Below are 21,798 nucleotides of genomic sequence, written 5' to 3'. Positions count from 1 at the left end.
TGCAGATTTATCGTCTGATGCCATGGACAGCGGGGCTGGTCCATGCACAGAGGTTGGTGTTTTTAGCTCATCACTGATTAAATAAATGCTAGGATCCAAGTGTATTCTCTGTTATTGTCATAAGAAAGAAGGAACTCGCTAACTCAGTGACACATCAAACTGCAGAACATGCCAATGCTTTCCAATTTCATTCAATGACCAGTGAGGGAAAATGCCATATAATGAACTAAAGCAGATTAGAACTTTCTTCAAGGTTTGCAGTGAAACAATGAACAGATCTGAAGGCAGTCCGCACATTCCACAAATAAATGCATGCATGTACGTTCAAAGACATACAGTACTCCACAAGAAACCATTATCACTAGATCTTTTTATTTTAATTGTTACATTCAAGAATTCACGGACCACAATAATAATAAAAAGTAAACAGAATTATTAGGGTTGAAGCTCAGATTTGATTAAAAAATTAGCTGAAAATACAACAGAAAAAACAAGTACTGAATGTGTTCATGAGTAAAATATACTCATTCATGGAAAAGAAGCCCGTAATCTGCTAGTGCCCATGCTTATTTTAATGTGCAAACTCAGAATTCATGTCCACACCACTCTTAACGAATGCTACACAAACAGACAACACCAAAAAATCTATTTCCCAGCAACGTTATACAACCACTTTAAACTGTTTGATTTTGTTTCTGACATAGAACCACAGTAGTTTAATAAATTAAAAAAGGGAAAGAAATAATTAATATGAACCACAAACACTCAAAAACGTTCACCGTATAGGCATGCATATATCACATATTAATTCTTGAGCTCATAACGGTGAAGTGGTATCACCACTGAATGTGCTCTCTAACAAGGATGTCACAAAAAGAAAGAATCAGCAATATAGTGTCAACAATACCTCGATTATAATTGGCTTTCCATCTTTCATTGCCTTTTTTAGATCTCCATTCAACCCTCGGAACCAAACACAAGTTAGTGATGAACATACCTTAGAATACAATAACAAATCTAGAAAGAAGGAAAATTTATGACATGTCTCCAGGCAATCTCCCGTTTTTACACTAATAGAAAGAGGGGGGAAATCATAATAACTAAATGGAAATTTCAGAAACTACCTTTGCGAACTATCCTGCATTCACGGCAAAATTCAGTAATTAACTCGGAGAAACTAAAATTCCGTGCCCATACCGTGCCCATACAGGAGTAGATGCTAATGGTGCACTGAAAAAAATAAGAGAAGCAAGCATTAAAATAATATATATGTGCGTATTAAGCACCATACAATCTGTTAAGAGTAGGACAATCTGCTTCCTAATAGACATAGCGTAGAAGAACATTTTCAACCAAATACAATGTGGTACATGTTCTTCCAATTTTTCTTTTAATTTTATTTCCAATTAAATTCTGTTATGAGTTGCTAATTAAATTAGTTGAAGATTTATCAGTCCTTTGGAAATCAAGGTAAAAACGTAGACAACCCATGAGCTACAACAAGCCCAATGCTGGACATAAGTCCAATACCATACAATCCAACTAAAATGCCCCAGGAAGATGATGAAAACATTTCAGAGGTTCTGGATGCTGCTGAGGGGAACGGTGACAAAGATGGCTAAGGAATTGGATGGTTTTGCATAGCACCTTACCCGGAAGAAACGTCCTAGTTTATTATTCCATTTTATTTTCTTGTTTTTGACTGGTTAATATACCATATGAACGTTATGGAGTTGAGTATAATAAAGTACTCTGTAATGGTGATGATTTATGAAAATATTGAATCATATTCTCCCTTCTATCCCATCTCTTCTTTTCTTCCCCAATTTCTATTTTCTCTCGTTTCGGTCTGTGACATTCAAACAATCAAAACTCATCTATGAGCCATCCAATTTATCTCTAAATTAAATTAAAATGACTTCAAAACAAAGCCATGCTTTGGCCAATCAAATTTCAAGGATCATGCGCCATAATCTTTTATCTCTAAAAAAACTGAACTAATTTAAGGTAAAGTTAACAAGGTTAAGTTCTTTTAGAATTATCTTATGTCACATCATCAAGCACTGTAAATAGAGAGCTCTTCCAAGCCATTTGAAATACATCGTGAGGAAAGAAACTGAAGACTATGGGGAAAGAGAATCAAGACAATTCAGAAGATATGAAGAACCAAAGTCTTCAGATCTCTCGCGAGTTAATCGATCGATGGAATTGGTCAAGAGGAGGTGAATTGGCAATTAAAATTTTGGTAAAAGCTTTTGCAGAAAATTGAAAAGATTTGCACAGCGATTTAGAGTGGTTCAACTTTCTCAACCAAAGTCTACGTCCACTAAACTATCCACACTAAGGATTTTCCAACAAATTCACTCATTTGTTCCTTCTTTTGAGCCCAAAGAAATAACCTTACAACTCCCTCAAGAATATGCCCCAATTCTTGAGAACACTCTTTCTCAAAGAGAATATTACAAATTTGCAAACTTACAAGGAAATACTCACAAGGTAGATTGTTTGCAATTCTAGAACAAAGAAAAACACTAAAAAGAATACAATTGAGTACAAGTAGTGTTCTTGAAAGCAAAATAAATATTGAATGAAAAATAGGCTTGAAATGCTCAAACTTGAGGTTTGATGTTTTCTCTTTGATTCTCTCTTGATTCTTGTTTCTTGTGTTTTCTTGTTTTTCATCAATGATTTCTAAGTTTGTTTAAATACTCCTTCAAATGATTCTGATCGTTGGGGATGATTAGTGGAGTCAATAGAGTTGTTTAAGTGTGAAAACAATTAATTAAATCAGTTGGGAGCGTCAGTGCATCGATGCATACCCAAGGTGCATCAGTGCATCAAGTGTAAAATTCAAATATTTTGACCGTTGGACCCTTAGTACATCGGTGCACTAAGAGTGCATCGATGCATAAAATGCATTCGATGTTTCAAAATAGCCTGAGTGCATTGATGCATGGCTGGTGCATCGATGCATCAAATGCATTCGATGTTTTCATAAAACTCTGAGTGCATCGATGCATAGTATGTGCATCGATGCATGTGCATCGATGCATGAACATTCGATGTTCAATTTATTCTGTGGTGCATCGATGCATCACTTTGAAAAATTGATTTTAGGTTTGATTTTGGTTCAAAATACTTTGTGAAAATTGTTTCAAAAATATATTAAGTATAAAACACAATTTACAAATTTAGTAAGATTTGAAAATTGATCTTGAAGACTTGAGTAATAATTTGATATTCGAGTAATTAAATCGAATATACTTTAGAAAATCATTTGTAAAATCTTAAAATTCATTTATACTTAATTTGTTATATCGAAACATCAAAATGTTTTCAACAGCAAGTTTAGCCTTTGCGCAAGTAGTGTAGCTATTGTAGACTTCCCAACACAGGCAGTTCCACAAACAAGAATTACCAAAGGAACTCTCTGATGGTGAAATCTGAAAGTTAGAAACAAGAAAAACAGTTACTAGTGAAATGCTGACACTCAGAAGTTCCTTATTTTGTTTTGCCCTCCTACATAAAGTCAGTAGCAACTTATGAATCAATGAAAATGTTGCATGCACAATCAAAATTGAAACTATTCCAATCAGGGTTTCAAAAAAGGTCCGCGACCACGATTTCGTCCGCGATATAGCGGTTTCGCCGCTGTCCGAGTTACCCGCGACGGCCGCAATCACGGTAAATCCGAAATAACAAAAAACGTGACCGCGACCGTGATTTGAAACCCTGATTCCAATATTACTAGTGTCTTCAAGTCAGTAGCAACTTATGAATCGATGAAAATGTTGCATGCACAATCAAAATTGAAACTATTCCAATATTACTTGTGTCTTTATGTTCATTATATTAGGGTGAAAACATAGATTGAACCTACTCCTACAAACCAGTGCTCTCTAGCATAATAAAATAGATATTTACTCTCAAAGGAGAAAAACTGTTGTTATACAGAACAAGCAACCACAATTATCTCACCTTCTAGAGGAGGCTAAGGTTAGATGATACTAAACATGTGATAAATAAGTTCAAAATTTTAGAAAAATGATTCTAGAGTCAGCCTTATAATAATGTTTGGCACCATATAGAGAACTTGAAAAGCCAACTGAACTGACCTGGTCATCATCTTGTACCGGTTTACATAGGCTAACCCATAACCTCGCCAGCTGCATTAGCTGCACACAGAATTCGATTAGAAACTTTCCACAAAAGTACATTTGATCTCCAAAAGTCTGAATACCCTCTACTTTTCATCGAAGGGAAAATTCACAAATTTTATGAAGAATACCTTAAAAAGATTAGCCTCTAAATCGTATTGCGAGCTGCGGGAAAATTCAATGAACAGAACATTAATAAAAAAATACTAGATAAAAATCATGAAACTAAAACTAAAATAGAAAGAGAAGGGAATCATACATATCTAAAAGGTTGTTGTCTATAAGCAGCTTCTTGAGCTCAAGAGCGATTTTAACAGCGACATGATTCGGAATCTGAAACAGAAATGCCATAGCTTTAAATATATATAATATAGAGAAAACACTAAGCAATTCAAGTTAGCATATACTAAGAAAAAAAGTATATCTAAAAAACAAATCCGAAAAATGGAATGTGTACCTTCGTGACCGTTAACATTCTGCTAAGCAGAAACCTGGATAAAACATAATAATGATCGGCATTTTCACCCAACCAGACCTTCACCTACAACGCCAGGAAATGAAAAAAAAAAAACATATTAAAATCGGTGGATATAAATAAAAAACGATTAGTTTAAATGGAATTCCGAGAAGAGAGGGAGAGAGAACCTTGACGAAATCATATTTAGATGAAACGTTACGAGGACTGAATTTTCCGGCTGGGTTAGATCTCGTAATCTTGTCCTCGTATACCTGCGTCACTTTGATTGATCTCAACTCTTGTTCGCACTGCAATTTCCTTGCCCTTGTTGTTGTTGTTCATCGCCTTCTCACATTCTCTCATTTTTTTTCTCTTTTTCCCTTGGGTTTCAAGGCTTCAGAGCTTCGAATGCCCTTTCCCTCGCGTTAAAATTCTGCTACTGTCTCTTTCATGGGTATCTTCCGCGCCTTTGCCATCTCATCACTCAGCTTCTCTGATTCTTTGTCCCTTCTTGGTTTTTTTTTTTCTCTTTATTATTTTTCTTTTTAAATTAAAGTCAAAACTGCCAAAAAGTCCAAATTCGTTAATTAACAAATATCAACTGTTTCTATTTAAATTAATGTAGAAATTATTATTATTATTTTGTTTCTTCTTTAACAAACATAATATTTCTTCACAATAACTAAGTACCAGTGGTGGATTTAATCCCTACGATGAATAAGGTTTAATTATAGTTTTAGTCCTCTTATCCTGTTTAAATTTAAGCTTTAATCACCCCAAATTAATTTATGGAGTATACTTTTATAATGTTATTATAGATCCTTGTATTAACGGTTAATTTATAACAATATTATTAATATTAATTGATAAAATGAAAAATCCACGTCACTATTCTGATAATAACAATTGCCAATGTTTATCAATTTTTAATAATTACGTTATAAATTATAGCAAATAATTGAAGCGACGAAACCTCCGGTGTTAATAGAATAGGGACTAGAAATTTTCATACAATCGTTTCTTTATTTATCATATTAGAATACTTTAATTCGATTCTCGAATTTTTCATATTAATTTTGAATTTTTATTTTTTTAGACTTATATTTTATGATTTTACGACATATTTGGTAAAAATTCAAGATTTTCTCATAAATATTATTAAAAAAATAATTTCATCAGTAAATAAAAATAATTAATAATGTATGCTTTTAAATTATTTTTACTATTTGAAGTAAAATAATTTGGATAAATTATGCCAATAGTCCGTTTTGTTTTCGGTTTGATCGATTTTGGTACTGGTTTTTTAAATAACAGTACTTGGTTTCTTAAGTTATCTCTTTTCCGTGGTAGCAGTTACGCATGCTGACACGACCGTGATATAGTGGCCGCAATACCGTTATTTGAATCCCTGGCTGTGTGCTTCTTCTCCACCTTCATTTGCTGTTAATGGAGCAACCAAGTTTTCAAGACCCAGTGTTGCTTCAACTTCAAAAACCGGAGTCCAATCTTCAAGCTCCAATTCCCTGCAAGATCGTCGAAGAAAGCAATCCAATATGTTCATGCTTCCTCCAAATCTATTGGAATGGTAACAACGCAAAGGGTGGATGTGAGCGAGAACTTGACACTGGAGGCCGTAAGGTACTCGTTAATCCGACAAGAGGACAGCATAATCTTTAGCCTTCTGGAGAGAATACTGTCAAAATGGGACTACATATGACCCTGATTCCTTCTCCATGGAAGGTTTCCATGACTCGAAACCGAAAAGCTTCATGCCCAGGTTGGCAGATACAATAGCCCCGGACGAGCATCCATTCTTCCAGGATGAATTATCAGACCCATTGTTTGCAGGAACTGTGGATCAATATGAACCCCAAAGATGACGGAAACTGTGGATCTACTGCAATTTGTGACACCATGTGTTTGCAGGCTCTTTCGAAGAGGATTCATTACGGGACATTTGTAGCAGAATGCAAATTCCAGGATTCTCCAGAAACTTATCAAGCTGCCATCAAGAACAGGATAGAGATGGGCTGATGAATTTGCTGACATACCCCAAGGTCGAAGAATCGGTCAAGATACGAGCGGAAATGAAAATCAGAACTTACGGACAGAAAGTACCGGTTGAAATCTGCAAAGACGATGACTGCCCAACTTACAAAATAAACCCAAGCTTGGTGGCCAACTAATCCAGCGAGTGGATCATGCCATTGACAAAGGAAGTCCAAGTCAAGTACCTGTTGAGAAGGTTAGACTAATCCCAAGGAAATTAAGCGCTGTTGTGAGAAAGGACCAAGGATCAAAATGTATAGATAATAAAGTTTCCAGTTTCTGTTCATTAACAGTTTGATGACATATCGTGTTGAGATTGATGATGATATGGAATAGGCAACAACTAACAACCCAAAATTCACTGTTAACGTCTACTCTTTATTCCTAACAGTTTGATGCTGAGGTCTTTAACAATGGCGGAAAGAGCTTTTGAGTTTGAATGGATAAAAGTTAGGATTGCATGGGACGTGAAGAGCAGAGAAAAAAGAGTGGAGGAATAGGAAGTTGAGGTGACGGTTGGTAAACTATTGGTCCACCCGATTAAAGAAAACTAGACGGTGTTGTTTTTGTTATATTTTTTTTATTGTTATGGGTTTAAGAAGGGGAAGAAGAAGAAAGCAATGTGGTTTTTTTTAATTTTATTTTAATTGTCAACTCAAATTTCCATAGATGAGTTAACAGAAATTATCGGTCGAAGAACCTACCGAATGGACCAATAAGGTAAAAGACCCAACGCACTTAATTAAAAAAAAACTGATGACCATAATCGGTCAGACTGAAAACAAAAGAGATTATTAACACAATTTACCCAAATAATTTTTATCATAAACCATTCATCTAAACATTTCCATTCGACCCGATTTTTTACTTTATCGGTTCTACCCTACAAACTGTAGGGTAACATAAAATAGGAAGGATTAAAGGTAAAAATAAAGGAAAGATAAAAATAAAAATTCACTGCTCTTTACAAAGTACAGATTAAAATTCGAGAATGCAGATAAATTAGGTGTTTTCCGTAAGAAAGAGTACCTCAACATTTGACACTCAGACGAGGAGACCCTCTGTTTGTCTGCTTAGCTAGTTTATACTTGCTTATTGGTCTCAGAGAAACTATTTATATTACAAAATAAGTTAGAACTAAAGGAACATCAGAGCATTCAGCAGTGAAATTCTGCACCTCATGTCCTCTTGAAGAACCTACCACCTCTCTTTCCCATGCCGGTTCCTACAAGGCTCGATACGAGCAGTGATTTCGCATCCGGTCTCCACCTCAACTCTTTAAGAATAGCAAACAAGGTTGCAAGTGCGGGAGTTATGTCACTTTCCTTTACGTTCTCGCATGATACCACTGTAAGACTCTCGAGGTCATGCCAGGAGAGAATCACTGCTTCCAGACCTTCAGTCGTCAACAACGAGCATCCTTCTAAAGATAACAATTTTACTCTCCTGTGACAAAATAAACCAACTACTGTAGAACACTCGATCAAACGCATTTCAGATATGTCAACTTTAATCTCCTCTGACAAAGAACCAACTTTACCATCAATGTGATGGTAAATTGATCGATGCTCATCATATAGCTACCTAACAAGAACTATAATCACGTATTTCAGCTATGAATCTAAACAAGCCTTCTCATACATTTCAATAACCAGTTACCCTGTAAATTGTAAGCAAAAAACAGGGTATTTACCCGAATGGTAAAAGAAGCATTTGCAAAACATATGATTGCATTTATCCAGTCCAGCCCAATGACCCGTATTTAATCGATAACCCGTGCATTATAGGCAACATATTACTCGAACAATCAACAAATGGTTCATCGTTGCCACACGAAACAACCCTTTTCCTTTCCGTCTTTCGGGCCATGTCAATGGGCACAAAAGAATTCCAGAAGTGAAATATCGAAACTAAATGATTCCCTGACCAACTCTATATTCCATGAATACACAAAATGAGACAAAAAATATGCAAAGGAAGTCGTAAAGAACAAAGTAAATGCAATCCGATACCTGCAAACACTTGCAAACCTGAACATATCATTATCCAATCCCCAGCAGTCCTGAATAACAATCTCTCTCACTGTTTCACATACTCTAAACAGTGCTCCCACACTCTTTTTACTCCGCAATTGACACTTCTGCAAATGCAACCGCTCAAGGGCCCGGCAAAACCCCAAATACTCGTCCCGACCTGGACTCCAATCAATCCTCTTACAAGACAACAACTTCAAAGTCTTCAAGTTCTCACAATAAGACAACCCAGCCAACCATCCATCATCCATTTTATGATCACAAATGGTCAATTCTTCAAGCATTAAACAGCATTGCCCGATTGCTTTAATCCCATCAAAACTCCCTTCACATCCATTAAGCTCAAGCTTAACCAACCTTTTGCATCCTTGAGCTAAGATAGTTAATCCAATGTCGGTAACAATCGAGGTATAGAGTCCATCAACGTTTGCAACGAGTTTCAAGATCTGCAAATTCGCACAGGCCGCAATCCCGCGTAAGACATTGTCGTTACACTTGTGTAACTCCAGTTCTTGCAAAGTCAAACACTCTTCGGCCACTGTTAACAAACCAAACTCACTGGCATTTATAACCATGAGTCTTCGAAGATTTGGACAGCCACTGGCAAGTGCTTGCAGCCCTTTGTCAACAACTTCGACAGGCAACATATTCTCTTGCAAGAACTTGCAATTCGGACAAAAGCCAGAACTCATTCTCATCGAAACCAGCCTATGAGTTAACAGAATCCCAGAATCTCGCGGCGAAAAGAAACAGCCGTTGAGCAAATCCACGTGGGTTAAGTTGGGGAACCTCGTGAACAACCGACCTGATTCGAGAAAATCCCAATCCAGGATCTTCAAGGACCGTACAAGGCGGCCTTGGAGATTGAGCCACCGCTTGCAGACGAGGGAGTTAGGATTCCGTTGCGGACGGGGAAGCCTTGAGAGGATATCCAAGAGGAGCTCGTCGGACAAGAGCAGGGTTCGGTCAATGTTGGCGAAATTGGGGATTAGGGCTTGCGATTTGGGGTCTTTTGAAGATAAAGACTGAAGGGGCATAGTGAAGACCACATGCTTCAAAGGCTTGGTGTTTCTGAGCCAAACGTCTGACCATCTCGGCTTCTTCTTCTTCAACGGCGAATCCACATTCTCCTTCAAAGCCGACATCGTTTCAGTCAATGCCTTCTTCTTCTTTGCCACTAAATCTAACTCGTTTTGCCTACTTCACCGAAATACCATCCCCATCATTTCCTGCAAAAAAGGGGTAGGTTTTGAAATCCCGTGAAATGATTTGAGATTTTATATATTTTTGGGGTGGTTTGAGGATAGAGAGAGACGATCTGCGTTCCACTTCAGCCTGAAGAGTCAAAAGCCAAGACTGCACTGCCTGCCCAACGGATTTCTTGAAGCGGTGGGGTCGGGAGTTTTTTGAATCTTAAACTTCCTTCTTCTCTTTTTGTTTTTATTTATGATTTAGAAAAATTGTTATCTTCTCTGCTATAAGCTTTTTTGGTACTACTTTACGCTTTATGAAAATACACCAAATAGATTATATTATACAAATACATTTAATGATATGCTTGTAAGAAGTTTTGTAAATGTATTTTTTTCTAAAAATAATGTATATATCTTAATTATATAGGGGTTTTAATCTTTAGATTTTTTATTTTAAAAATTATCTAAATAAATAAATATTAAAATGTTCAGAAAATAAAAATTATCTAAATGAAACAGGCAGCTATGTTTAATAGGCAAATGTTTCCTTTTCGTGTCTCTTTTATATTCTAATGGTAATTGCTCACAACAGTTAGATCTGTTACGGACATTCCTCAAGGAAAAAAGGTTGTTGGCTGTAAATGGATTTTTACTATAAAGTATAACTCAAATGGTAGCATCCAACGATACAAAACGAGACTAGTGGCCAGAGGCTTTACACAAACATATGGGATAGATTTCACATAAACTTTTGCACCTGTGGCGAAGCTGAATACTGTTCGAGTACTCCTAAGTTTGGCTGTAAATTGCGATTGGAAATTACACCAGCTTGATGTAAAAAACGTTTTTCTTAATGGCAAGCTAGAAGAAGAAATCTATATGAAGTTGCCATCTGGCTTAAAGTCTGTTGAAGGAAGTAACAAGGTGTGCAAGCTCAACAAGTCTCTATACGGGTTAAAACAATCACCCAGAGCTTGGTTCGAGAGGTTCACTAAAGTTATCCTAAAAAACGGCTACAAGCAATCCCTCGCCGATCACACTCTTTTCATCAAGGTAACTTCTACAAATAAGAAAGCTATCCTTATTGTGTACGTGGATGACATAATTCTTACCGGAGATGATGAAGAAGAGATTTACAATTTGAAGAAGTTGTTAAATAAGGAATTCGAAACCAAGGACTTGGGAAAGCTAAGGTATTTCCTAGGAATGGTGGTGACAAGGTCAAAAGAAGGACTTGTGATCAACCAAAGAAAATATGTACTTGATTTACTCAAAGAAACTGGTTTTCTTGGTTGTAAGCCGAATGATACACCAATGGAGGCAAGCTTGAAATTTAACAAAGAAGATGGGTCATTAGTAGACAAAGAGAAATTTCAAAGATTAGTTGGGAAACTAATTGATTTATCCTTGACAAGGCCAGATATAGCATTTCCTGTAAATGTGATAAGTCAACACATGACTAATCCTACTGAAGAGCATATGGGAGCAGCAAATAGAATTCTCAAGTACTTGAAGAAAACTCCAGGACACGGTTTAATGTTTAAGAAGACACAAGACAGAACTGTTAAGATCTTTACAGATTCTAGTTGGGCCGGAGACCTTACTGAAAGGAGATCCACCAGTGGCTATTACACCTTTGTTTGTAGAAACCTTACAACTTGGAGAAGTAAGAAACAATCTGTCGTTTCAAGAAGTAGTGCTAAAGTTGAATTCAGAGCACTAGCATTGGGAATATGCAAAGGAATTTGGCTACTTAAACTACTGAAAGAACTTGTCACTAATCAAAAGGATCACTTTGAAGTTTTGTGTGATAATCAATCTGCTATTCAAATTGCCAAGAACCTAGTTCAACATGATCGGACAAAGCATGTTGAGATTGATAGGCATTTTATTGCTGATCAAGTTAACAAAAAGACTACCACACTTTCATACATTTCTTCAGAAGAACAAGTTGCAGACATTCTTACGAAGGTTTTGTCAAAGCATGTTTTCAATAAATTCCTATTAAAGCTGGGATTATACAATGTATATTCTCCAGCTTGAGGGGGAGTGTAGGAATTATAGAAATATATGATTATATAAATATCCTTTAATTAAGGGATTCTGTAAATATTTATATCTCTTATTTTAAGGGATCATATCTCCTAGGATTAGTATTTTTCCTTTCTTAGAGTTTCATACTTTATAGAGATTATTTGTATATAAATATGTAATCTGTCCTATTGAAAAGAATAAGAAATTTTAGAGAATTACTCTGATTTCTACATTAATCTTTTTTTAGAGAAAGAGTGTTATCAAGAATTGGGGTATATTCTTAAGGGTGTTGTAAGGTTATCTCTTTGGCCTCAAAAGAAAGAACAAATTAGTGAATTTATTAGAAAATCCTTAGTGTGGATAGCTAAGGTAGTGGACGTAGACTTTGGTTGAGAAAGTCGAACCACTCTAAATCGCTGTGCAAATCTTTTCAATTTTCTGCAAAAACTTCCACCAAAATTTTAATTACCAATTCACCCCATATTTTCCAATTCCATCGATCGATTAACTCAACAATTGGTATTAGAGCCTTACTCATTTGAAGGTTTAATCGCCTCTTGAGTCGATTCGGGAATAGTTACATCGATTATCAAGTCATCAATGGCCTCTACTTCAAATATCAACTCCGGTTTCGATCCGATGCCCGTCAACAAGCCTCCTTTCTTCGATAGAGCTAACTATGCTTATTTGAAGAATAGGATGATGTATTTCATTCAAGCAAGTGACATGGGAGCATGGAATACTATAGAATACGGATATATCAAGCCTCTCACCCATCCAAGATTGTGGAGTGAATGAGAGACAAGAATGTTCCAGCTCAACTCCAAAGCCATCCATATCATATTTTGTGCTCTTGGACCAGATGAATATGGAAGAGTTTCATCTTTTACAACTGCCAAATAAATATGGGATAAACTACAAGTCACTCATGAAGGCACCGACGAGGTAAAAAAATCTAAAATTAGTCTTCTAACACATAGCTATAAAAATTTCAGGATGAAATCAAATGAAGATATCAAAGCTATGACGGATAAATTCTCAACGATTGTCAATGGTCTCAAATCATATGGAGAAATCATTCCAAATGAAAAGCTTGTGAGGAAGTTAGTTTACTCACTTCTAAAATCGTGGCAATCCAAGAAGACGACAATCATCGATGCTAAAAACCTAAAACCCTTAACTCTTGAAGAGCTAATTGGTTCCCTCCTCACTCATAAAATGATGCTTGAAGATGATGTGGACCTCGATAAGATTGATGAGACACCAAAGGAGAAGGAGAAGAAGAAAAACATTGGAGTTGCTCTCAAATCCACAAAAGATGAGAGTGATTCGGATGAAGATGACGATGACGAGGAAATGGTATTGTTTGCCAAATGGTTCAGAAAAATGATGAGACCTTACGGATAAAGAAAATTCAAACGAAATGAATGCCTCAAAAATGAACCAAAAGAGAAGGACCCTATCATTTACTATGAATGCAAAAAAGCCGGGGCATGTCAAATATGATTTCCCACAATTGAAGAGAAATGGTCAATCAAAGAATAAGCACAAGGCTCATGTGGCTACATGGAGCGATGAAGAAGGTTCCGATAAAGAGGAACAAGAAGTATCAAACTTGTGCTTGATGGCATTCGGGGAAGATTCTAAGGTAAACTCTAACTCATCTGAATTAGATGATTTATCTTATGATGAGTTATTAGAGGAATATAATGGGTTGGCTTCATATTATGAGAAATTGTTTTTAAAATATAAAAATGATGTCTCAAAATTGAAAAATGAAAATAAGCTCATATCCAAGACCAACAATGATTTTGAAAGTAAAATCAAAGATTTGCAAATCAAACTAGAAGAGTTTGAAAAGAAAAATTCGGATTTTCAAAATTACTTTCAAAGGTCAATGATGATCATCAAAAGAAAATTGATGATCTTAAAGCTTCTTTTGATAAAGTTGGAACAAAACGTTTTGAAAATGGAGAAAATTCAAAATTCAACTTTTTTAGAAAAAGTTTTAAAAACTATAATCATAGAGGTCCCCAAAGAACCTCTGATGGAAAAATCATCAGAAGTATATGGTTTCCTAAAAGACTCATTACTACTAAAGATAAGAATATCCTACACAAATGGATACCTAAGGGGACTAGGATTTTGGAAACTAATGAATATGGACCCAAAAGAATTTGGGTACCAAAAATTAGAAATTAATCTATGTTTGTAGGAAAAGGAGCATTGCTACAAGGCACGGGAAACAAATTCAAACTCATGGTACCTTGATAGTGGATGCTCAAGACACATGACCGGGGACAAAAGCCGGTTCATAGAGCTTAACGCCAAAAATGGAGGAGAATTGACTTTTGGTGATAATTCAAAAGGTCACATTGAAGGTATAGGTACAATAGGTAATACATCTTCCATACAAATTAAAAATGTTTTTTTATGTGAATGGGTTTAGTCAATTATGTGATAAGGGATTCAATGTCATGTTTGAAACTAATGGTTGTAAAGTCATTGACATTACATCTAATCGGATTATGCTTGTTGGTCATAGAATATAAAATATTTACATGGTGCATTTAGACTCTATTGATATGACTAATTTATGCCTAGTTGCTAAGGATGAGCATGATAGTTGGTTATGGCATAGGAGACTAGAACATGTTAGTATGAGCGTTTTGCAACGGCTAATTCAAGGTGATTTAGTTCGAGGGTTGCCTAAACTAAAATTTGATAATGATAAAATCTGTGATGCTTGTGCTAAAGGAAAACAAAATCGAGTTTCTTTTAAATTCATTAACGATGTATCAACTAGTAGAGTATTACAATTAATCCACTTAGATCTTTTTGGGCCATCTAGAACTACTAGCTTGGGTGGAAAACAATATGCATTTGTCTTGGTAGATGACTATTCTAGATATACTTGGGTTCTATTCTTAAGTACTAAAGATGAAGCATTAGAAAAATTCATCACGTTTTCAAAAGTAATCCAAAACAAAAAAGGTTACTCTATAACTAGTGTTAGGAGTGATCATGGAACTGGATTTGAAAATCTTGGATTTACTGAATTTTGTAATTCAAATGGCATTAGCCATAATTTTTCAGCACATAGAACCTCTCAACAAAATAGAGTTGTTGAGAGGAAAAATCGAACTTTAGAAGAAATTACTAGAACCATGCTTTGTGAAAACAATTTGCCAAAATATTTTTAGGCGGAGGCCACAAATACCGCTTGTTATGTTATTAATCTAGTAATGATTAGGCCTATTTTAAAGAAAACTCCATATGAACTTTTTAAAAATAAAAAGCCTAGCATTAGCTATTTTCATCCTTTTGGATGTAAATGTTTTGTTTTAAACAACGGTAAAGACAATCTTGGCAAATTTGATGCTAAAAGTGATAAAGGAATTTTTCTGGGATATTCCTTAAATTCTAAAGCTTATCGAGTATTTAATAAAAGAACTTTGGTTGTAGAAGAGTCTATACATGTTGTTTTTTATGATAATCTCCTTCCGAGGAAGGATTCTTGCTTGAATGATGATGTAGGTGTTATAAATACAAATGACGTTGGACATGACGTTGGAGAACCATCATCAAAGGAAGAAATGAAAGATGAGGAAACTCAAGATCCTCTCGAGAATCTAACCATTGAAGAAAGGGAAGTATCTTTCCCAAGGGAATACAACTATGTCAACGATGGTGAGATTATAGGTGATCCATCCAAAGGGGTAACAACTCGATCTTCTCTTAGAAATATTTGTAATTATGTTGCATTTATCTCATACATAGAGCCTAAGAATATTAAAGAAGCATTAAATGATGAACATTGGATTATGGCTATGCAAGAAGAGATAAATCAATTTGAGAGAAGTAAAGTATATACATTAGTTGAAAGGCCTAGTAATAAATCTATTGTAGGTACTAGATGGGTATTTAGGAATAAGCTTGATGAAAATGGTAATATAGTGAGAAACAAGGCTAGACTTGTTGCTCAAGGGTATACTCAAGAAGAGGGCATAGACTATGATGAAATATATGTTCCCGTAGCTAGGATGGAAGTAATTAGAATGTTATTAGCCTTTGCATGTTTTCATGAATTTAAATTATACCAAATGGATGTTAAAAGTGTATTTTTAAATGGTTTTATAAAGGAAGAAGTGTATGTGGAACAACCTCTATGTTTTGAAGATTTAAAATTTCCAAATCATGTTCTTAAATTGACAAAAGCGCTTTATGGTTTAAAACAAGCTCCTAGAGCTTGGTATGAAAGATTGTCAAACTTTTTAATTGAAAAAGGTTTTTCAAAAGTGAAGGTTGACACTACATTGTTTTTAAAGAATAAAGGTAAAGATTTATTAGGAGTTCAAATTTATGTTGATGATATAATATTTGGTTCTACTAATGATGTTCTTTGCCAATAATTTCCAATGCTAATGCAAAGTGAATTCGAGATGAGCATGATTGGGGAGCTCTCATTTTTCTTGGGACTCCAAATCAAGCAAAGAAAAGATGGCATCTTCATCAATCAAGCTAAGTACGTCAAAGACATGCTCAAGAAATTCGGACTGGAAAATGGGAAACCGCATGAAACTCCAATGAGCTCATCAACAAAGCTTGACATAGATGAAGGAGGTAAATGTGTGGATGTTAAATTATATAGGTCAATGATTGGTTCTTTGCTTTATCTAACTGCAAATAGACCGAACATTATGTTTAGTATTTGCTTATGTGCTAGATTTCAATCATGCCCTCAGGAATCACATTTACTAGTTGTTAAGAGGATCTTTAGATACCTTAAGGACACTTCTAGTTTAGGACTTTGGTATCCTAGAGACTCTAGCTTTAGCTTGCATGCCTTCTCTGATGCGGATTATTGAGGATGCAAATTAGATAGGAAAAACACCTCTGGTACTTGCCAATTCCTTGAAAATATGCTGATTTCTTGGGTTTCAAATAAACAAAATTGTGTTGCATTATCTACCACTGAAGCGGAATACATTTCAGCTGGTAGTTGTTGTGCACAAGTTTTATGGATGAAACAATAACTTTTTGATTATAGAATTGAAATAGGTACCATTCCTATCAAGTGTGACAATACTAGTGTTATTTGTCTCACTAAAAATCTCATCCAACACTCTAGAACTTAGCATATTGAAATTAGACATCACTTCATTAGAGACCATGTCGCTAAGGAAGATGTAGTTCTAGAATTTGTTGATACTTTGCACCAATTAGCGGATATCTTTACAAAACCTTTAGACAAAGAAAGATTTTGGACACTTAGGAAAGAATTAGGTTTAAATGACCTATCATCACTTAGTGTTTAAAATAATTTTAACATTTTTAAGAATAAATGAAAAATGCTTATAATAGTAATTTTTTATTGCATTTATTACTATTAGTTAGGGGGAGTTTATGTTCTTTGGTGAAAATTAATTTTATGTTCAAATGTTGTTTAAGGATTAATTTGATTGATTGAACATGATTGATTTTCAATATATGAGTTGCCAATACCACTAGAGCTAATTAATTTAGCATTTTTGAGTGTTTAAAATGGATTTTTGTCATTTTTGTGCTTCATGCATCGATGCATCCCTTTGAATGTGCATTGATACACCATGAAGGTGCACCGATGCACGCCTTGAATGTGCATCGATGTACAAGGCCATGCATAGATGCATCCATCGGGTTTTTGGATAAAAACCCTATTTCTTCCTCTTTTTCTCAAAACACTCTTAAAACTCTTTCTTGGCTGCCGCTCCTCTCTCTCTCCTTACTATCAAAATTGCTCCAAATCCTTGGTTTTTTTATCGACATCTTCGAGCTTTTCAACTCCTTATCCTGCTTTTATCATCAAATCGTGCAACATAACTTCTCATTCTCACAAAATCCGAAAATTTCAAGGTATTTTTCTAAAAACCCCTATTTTATTGAATCTTAATCTTAGGACTAGTTTTAATTAGTTCTAGGATGAACATTATATCGGGCATTGATTGTTTGATGATTACAAACTAGATTTTACAATTAATTTCATCAAAAACTCACAAATTTTCAATAAATTTTTGAATTTTCGAAGAAGACAAAAATTATTCGAAAATCTGAATTTAATTTTTAAATTTGATGTTTTTGATTTAATTATGTTGTTTTCATATACATATTATGATTTTTCAAAAATTATGTTCAAATAGTTTTCAAAACCTTGCCCATTAGGATTTGATTTAGAGAACCTTGAATTATTGAGGACTCAATTGAGTTTTGGGATTGATTAAATTGCATACATGTGTTTCAATTTGTAGGTTATATTCCTTTTTCCGATTCCTAAACCATGTCTAATCCCAAACGCCCTAGAACGTCATTGAGTCGTTCTCGTTCAAACCAACCTCCAAATCCCGTTCCTCCTCCACCTAATAGTCTAATAGGATCCTGTTTTGATATGCCTGAATTTCGTAGAGACGAATTGTACTCTAGGTACAAAAATTCTTTCCAATCCTATAGAATCCGGGAAGAGCGTATTCCTTCTCTTCAAGCCATGATTGATATTGACTTCGAATACCTTCCGATTCTTAAAACTTGGAAGTTTGATAAATTGTTTCATCTCAAACCTATCGTCCATCAACAATTAGTCTGCATCTTCTACTCCAATGCGGTATGCATTCAAAACCAAACTCAATGTGGGGCTATAGCCATTAGATAATATCTTTTAGGCCAATATATTAATATTGACCCCGAGACTATAGCTTTCCGATTTGGGTTAGATGATGATGGGTTATATAATGAGAATGAAAATGTGGAATATCCCTATGTTCCAAACTCTAGTGTTAGTACTTTACGATCTCATCACGATCGTTTTCTCCATTTGATGATCTCTTGGTGGTTTAGACCATCCGGAGGTAGGTACTCCACTCTTCGTACTAGGGATTTATGGTTGATGAACTGTATTAAGAATAAGATCAAAATAAATCTCCCCCGCATTATATTTAGTCAACTAGTAGACATCATAAACATTGTTCCTTCAAAACATGTCGAACATTGATTTATGGATGTCTTCTTAGTAACCTTTTTATCAAACTCGGTCTAAACATCTCTCTCGAAAATCCTATCCATCTCCAAAATCAAATCAATCTCACCTCATTGAAGAAAGCTGATTGGAAACAAGACGAGGAAACCGGTCTTTGGGTTTTTCGACCCGGTAAGCAAACCCCGGGAGCTAGTTCTTCACGAGCTGCTCCTAGCACTTCTCGTGCTCCTCCTTCTCCGGCACCGGCTGTTGATGATGATCCCGAGTTTCAACAACTTATGCAAGATATCGACGATCATGTACCAGACGATGAGCCTGCATCGAAACCAGCACGACAAGAAGATCAAACGCCATCCTATTTTTGATCTTTCTTGGAGTCGTTTGATCTGAGGTTTACCTCCATGGAGTCTCAGATTACTGAGTTTCAGCGGGAGATGCGTGAACGTATGGACGCTCTCACTCTTGAAGTTCGAGCTCATTATCCTCCTCCTCCCGATCCTTTGATGGAGTGAATTTGTTTCTTTGTTATGTTTTCTTAGATTTTCAAACTTGGATTGATTTTGATGTTTCTGGATGTTTAAATTTGATGGTTGTTGGATGTTTTGAATTTATTTGTTGTTTTATGGATTTTTGAACTTAATATTTACATATATTTGGTTTGATTTTAACTTTATTATTTTGAGCTTAATGTTTCTTAATTTTTGCATCATATTAGTTTATTATGACCAATTATGTCATTTCACATTTGATTATGAAACTAATGGATAATCTCTCTTTTGATCTTTGATCTTAGCAGCTTAAGCTATATATATATATATATATCAATTGGCTATGTTTTTCAAAACCTTGTTTAAATCAATTTTTAAGTCTTTTTGATTTAACAAAAAGGGGGAGAAATGTTAAAGTGTTAAAATGTTTTAAAGGGGAGAAGTGTTAAAGTAAGGGGGAGTAATTTCAAACTTAATTTTTTAAAATTTATTTTCAAAGAAAATCTTAAAATTACACACATGTTTTGTTATATCAAAAAAGGGGAGATTGTTGAAAACATTTTGATGTTTCGATATAACAAACTAAGTATAAATGAATTTTAAGATTTTATAAATGATTTTCTAAAGTATATTCGATTTAATTACTCGAATATCAAATTATTACTTCAAGTCTTCAAGATCAATTTCAAACCTTACTAAATGTGTAAAATTGTGTTTTATACTTAATATATTTTTGAAACAATTTTCACAAAGTATTTTGAACCAAAATCAAGCCTAAAATCAATTTTTCAAAGTGATGCACCGATGCACCAATCCATGCATCGATGCACCATGGAATAAATTGAACATCGAATGCATTTCATGCATCGATGCACATACTATGCATCGATGCACTCAGATTTTTATGAAAACATCGAATGCATTTGATGCATCGATGCACTCTAGCTATTTTGAAACATCGAATGCATTTCATGCATCGATGCACTTTTAGTGCACCGATGCACTAAGGGTCCCAACAGTCAAAATATTTGAATTTTACACTTGATGCACCGATGCACATTGGGTATGCATCGATGCACTGACGCTCCCAATTGATTTTATTAATTGTTTTCACACTTAAACGGCTCTATTGACTCCACTAATCATCTCCAACGTTCAGAATCATTTGAAGGTGTATTTAAACAAGCTTAGAAGCCATTGATCAATAACAAGAAAACACAAAAAACAAGAATCAAGAGAGAATCAAAGAGAAAGCATCAAACCTCAAGTTTGAGCATTTCAAGCCTAATTTTCATTCAATATTCATTTTGCTTTCAAGAACACTACTTGTACTCAATTGTATTCATTTTTTAGTGTTCTTTTCTCTGTTCTAGAATTGTGCAAACAATCTACCTTGTGAGGATTTCCTTGTAAGTTTGCAAATTTGTAATCTTTTTTTTAGAAAGAGTGTTCTCAAGAATTTGGGTATATTCTTGAGGGTGTTGTAAGATTATCTCTTTGGCCTCAAAAGAAAGAACAAATTAGTGAATTTGTTGGAAAATCTTTAGTGTGGATAGCTAAGGTAGTGGACGTAGACTTTGGTTGAGAAAGTCGAACCACTCTAAATCGTTGTGTAAATCTTTTCAATTTTCTGCAAAAGCTTCAACCAAAATTTTAATTGACAATTCACCCCCTCTTGGTCAATTACATCAATCGATTAACTCAACATTTTCGAATTCAAAAACAAAATAAAAACGAAGGGAAAAACATTCAAAATCCCTTAACTTCCTCGATGAAGGGGGTTATCACGATGAAGGGGATTAGTTTTAGGTTGATCTTTATAATTGTTCACTTTTTCTTTTGTTATTGTCATGTCACCCTGTCGACACATCAACAAAGTTATTTTAGGTAGAAATAGTTAGCGTCCACATCAGTAGAAATTAACGGTTCTCTGTTAATTAAGACAATCATAAATAAAAATTGAACAACTTCATAACTTCTATAGAATTTAGAACTTTTTTTTAAAAAAAAACAATATTTTAGTTTTACCTTCTAACCCGAATAAAAGTAAACATTGACAGTCTATATGACACGTCAGCATTCCCAAAAGACAAATGGTTTTACACGTATGTCAATACATTGGAAATTGAAATAAAAAGGTATAAAAAGTAGCAAGGATCAACAAAAACGAAAGGAATAATAGAAAACCAAAGAAGAAGATAATATTTCCAAAATAGGGGCCAAGTTGTTCCAGGACTGGCCAATTAAACTTTAGGTGTCCAAGGGGAAACCCTACCTACATATTAACGGTCAAGATTGTCCAGTTCATTAAATCTACTTATCTGTCAGCCGGAGTAAACGCCGAACATCCGCGTTACATAATTAATCTTACACAACAC

The 21,798-nt window shown here is 34.9% G+C and overlaps 2 protein-coding genes and 1 pseudogene across 2 annotated transcripts; 1 reads left to right on the top strand and 2 right to left on the bottom strand.

Annotated features, from left to right (window-relative positions):
* Positions 1–1,278: 1,278 nt before the first annotated feature.
* On the bottom strand, positions 1,279–21,100 carry LOC120174267. The gene is made up of 8 exons (XM_039181171.1): positions 21,090–21,100; positions 4,803–4,994; positions 4,615–4,698; positions 4,417–4,490; positions 4,289–4,322; positions 4,116–4,175; positions 3,342–3,443; positions 1,279–1,320 (listed from the first exon to the last, which is right to left on the bottom strand). The coding sequence occupies exons 3-8, from the start codon at positions 4,630–4,632 to the stop codon at positions 1,279–1,281; spliced, it is 330 nt and encodes a 109-aa protein (XP_039037102.1). The 5' UTR covers positions 4,633–4,698; positions 4,803–4,994; positions 21,090–21,100.
* LOC120174266 lies at positions 5,065–6,878 on the top strand (annotated as a pseudogene).
* On the bottom strand, positions 7,656–9,913 carry LOC120174306 (F-box protein At5g07670-like). The gene is made up of 2 exons (XM_039181206.1): positions 8,676–9,913; positions 7,656–8,109 (listed from the first exon to the last, which is right to left on the bottom strand). The coding sequence occupies exons 1-2, from the start codon at positions 9,839–9,841 to the stop codon at positions 7,842–7,844; spliced, it is 1,434 nt and encodes a 477-aa protein (XP_039037137.1). The 5' UTR covers positions 9,842–9,913; the 3' UTR covers positions 7,656–7,841.
* Positions 21,101–21,798: the final 698 nt, after the last annotated feature.

This window comes from Hibiscus syriacus, unplaced genomic scaffold (assembly GCF_006381635.1).
Source record: "Hibiscus syriacus cultivar Baekdansim isolate YM2019G1 unplaced genomic scaffold, ASM638163v2 tig00112044_pilon, whole genome shotgun sequence".
Lineage (NCBI taxonomy): Eukaryota > Viridiplantae > Streptophyta > Magnoliopsida > Malvales > Malvaceae > Hibiscus > Hibiscus syriacus.
The sequence above is the reverse complement of the archived record's forward strand: the minus strand, read 5'-3'. Positions and strand labels throughout refer to the sequence as shown.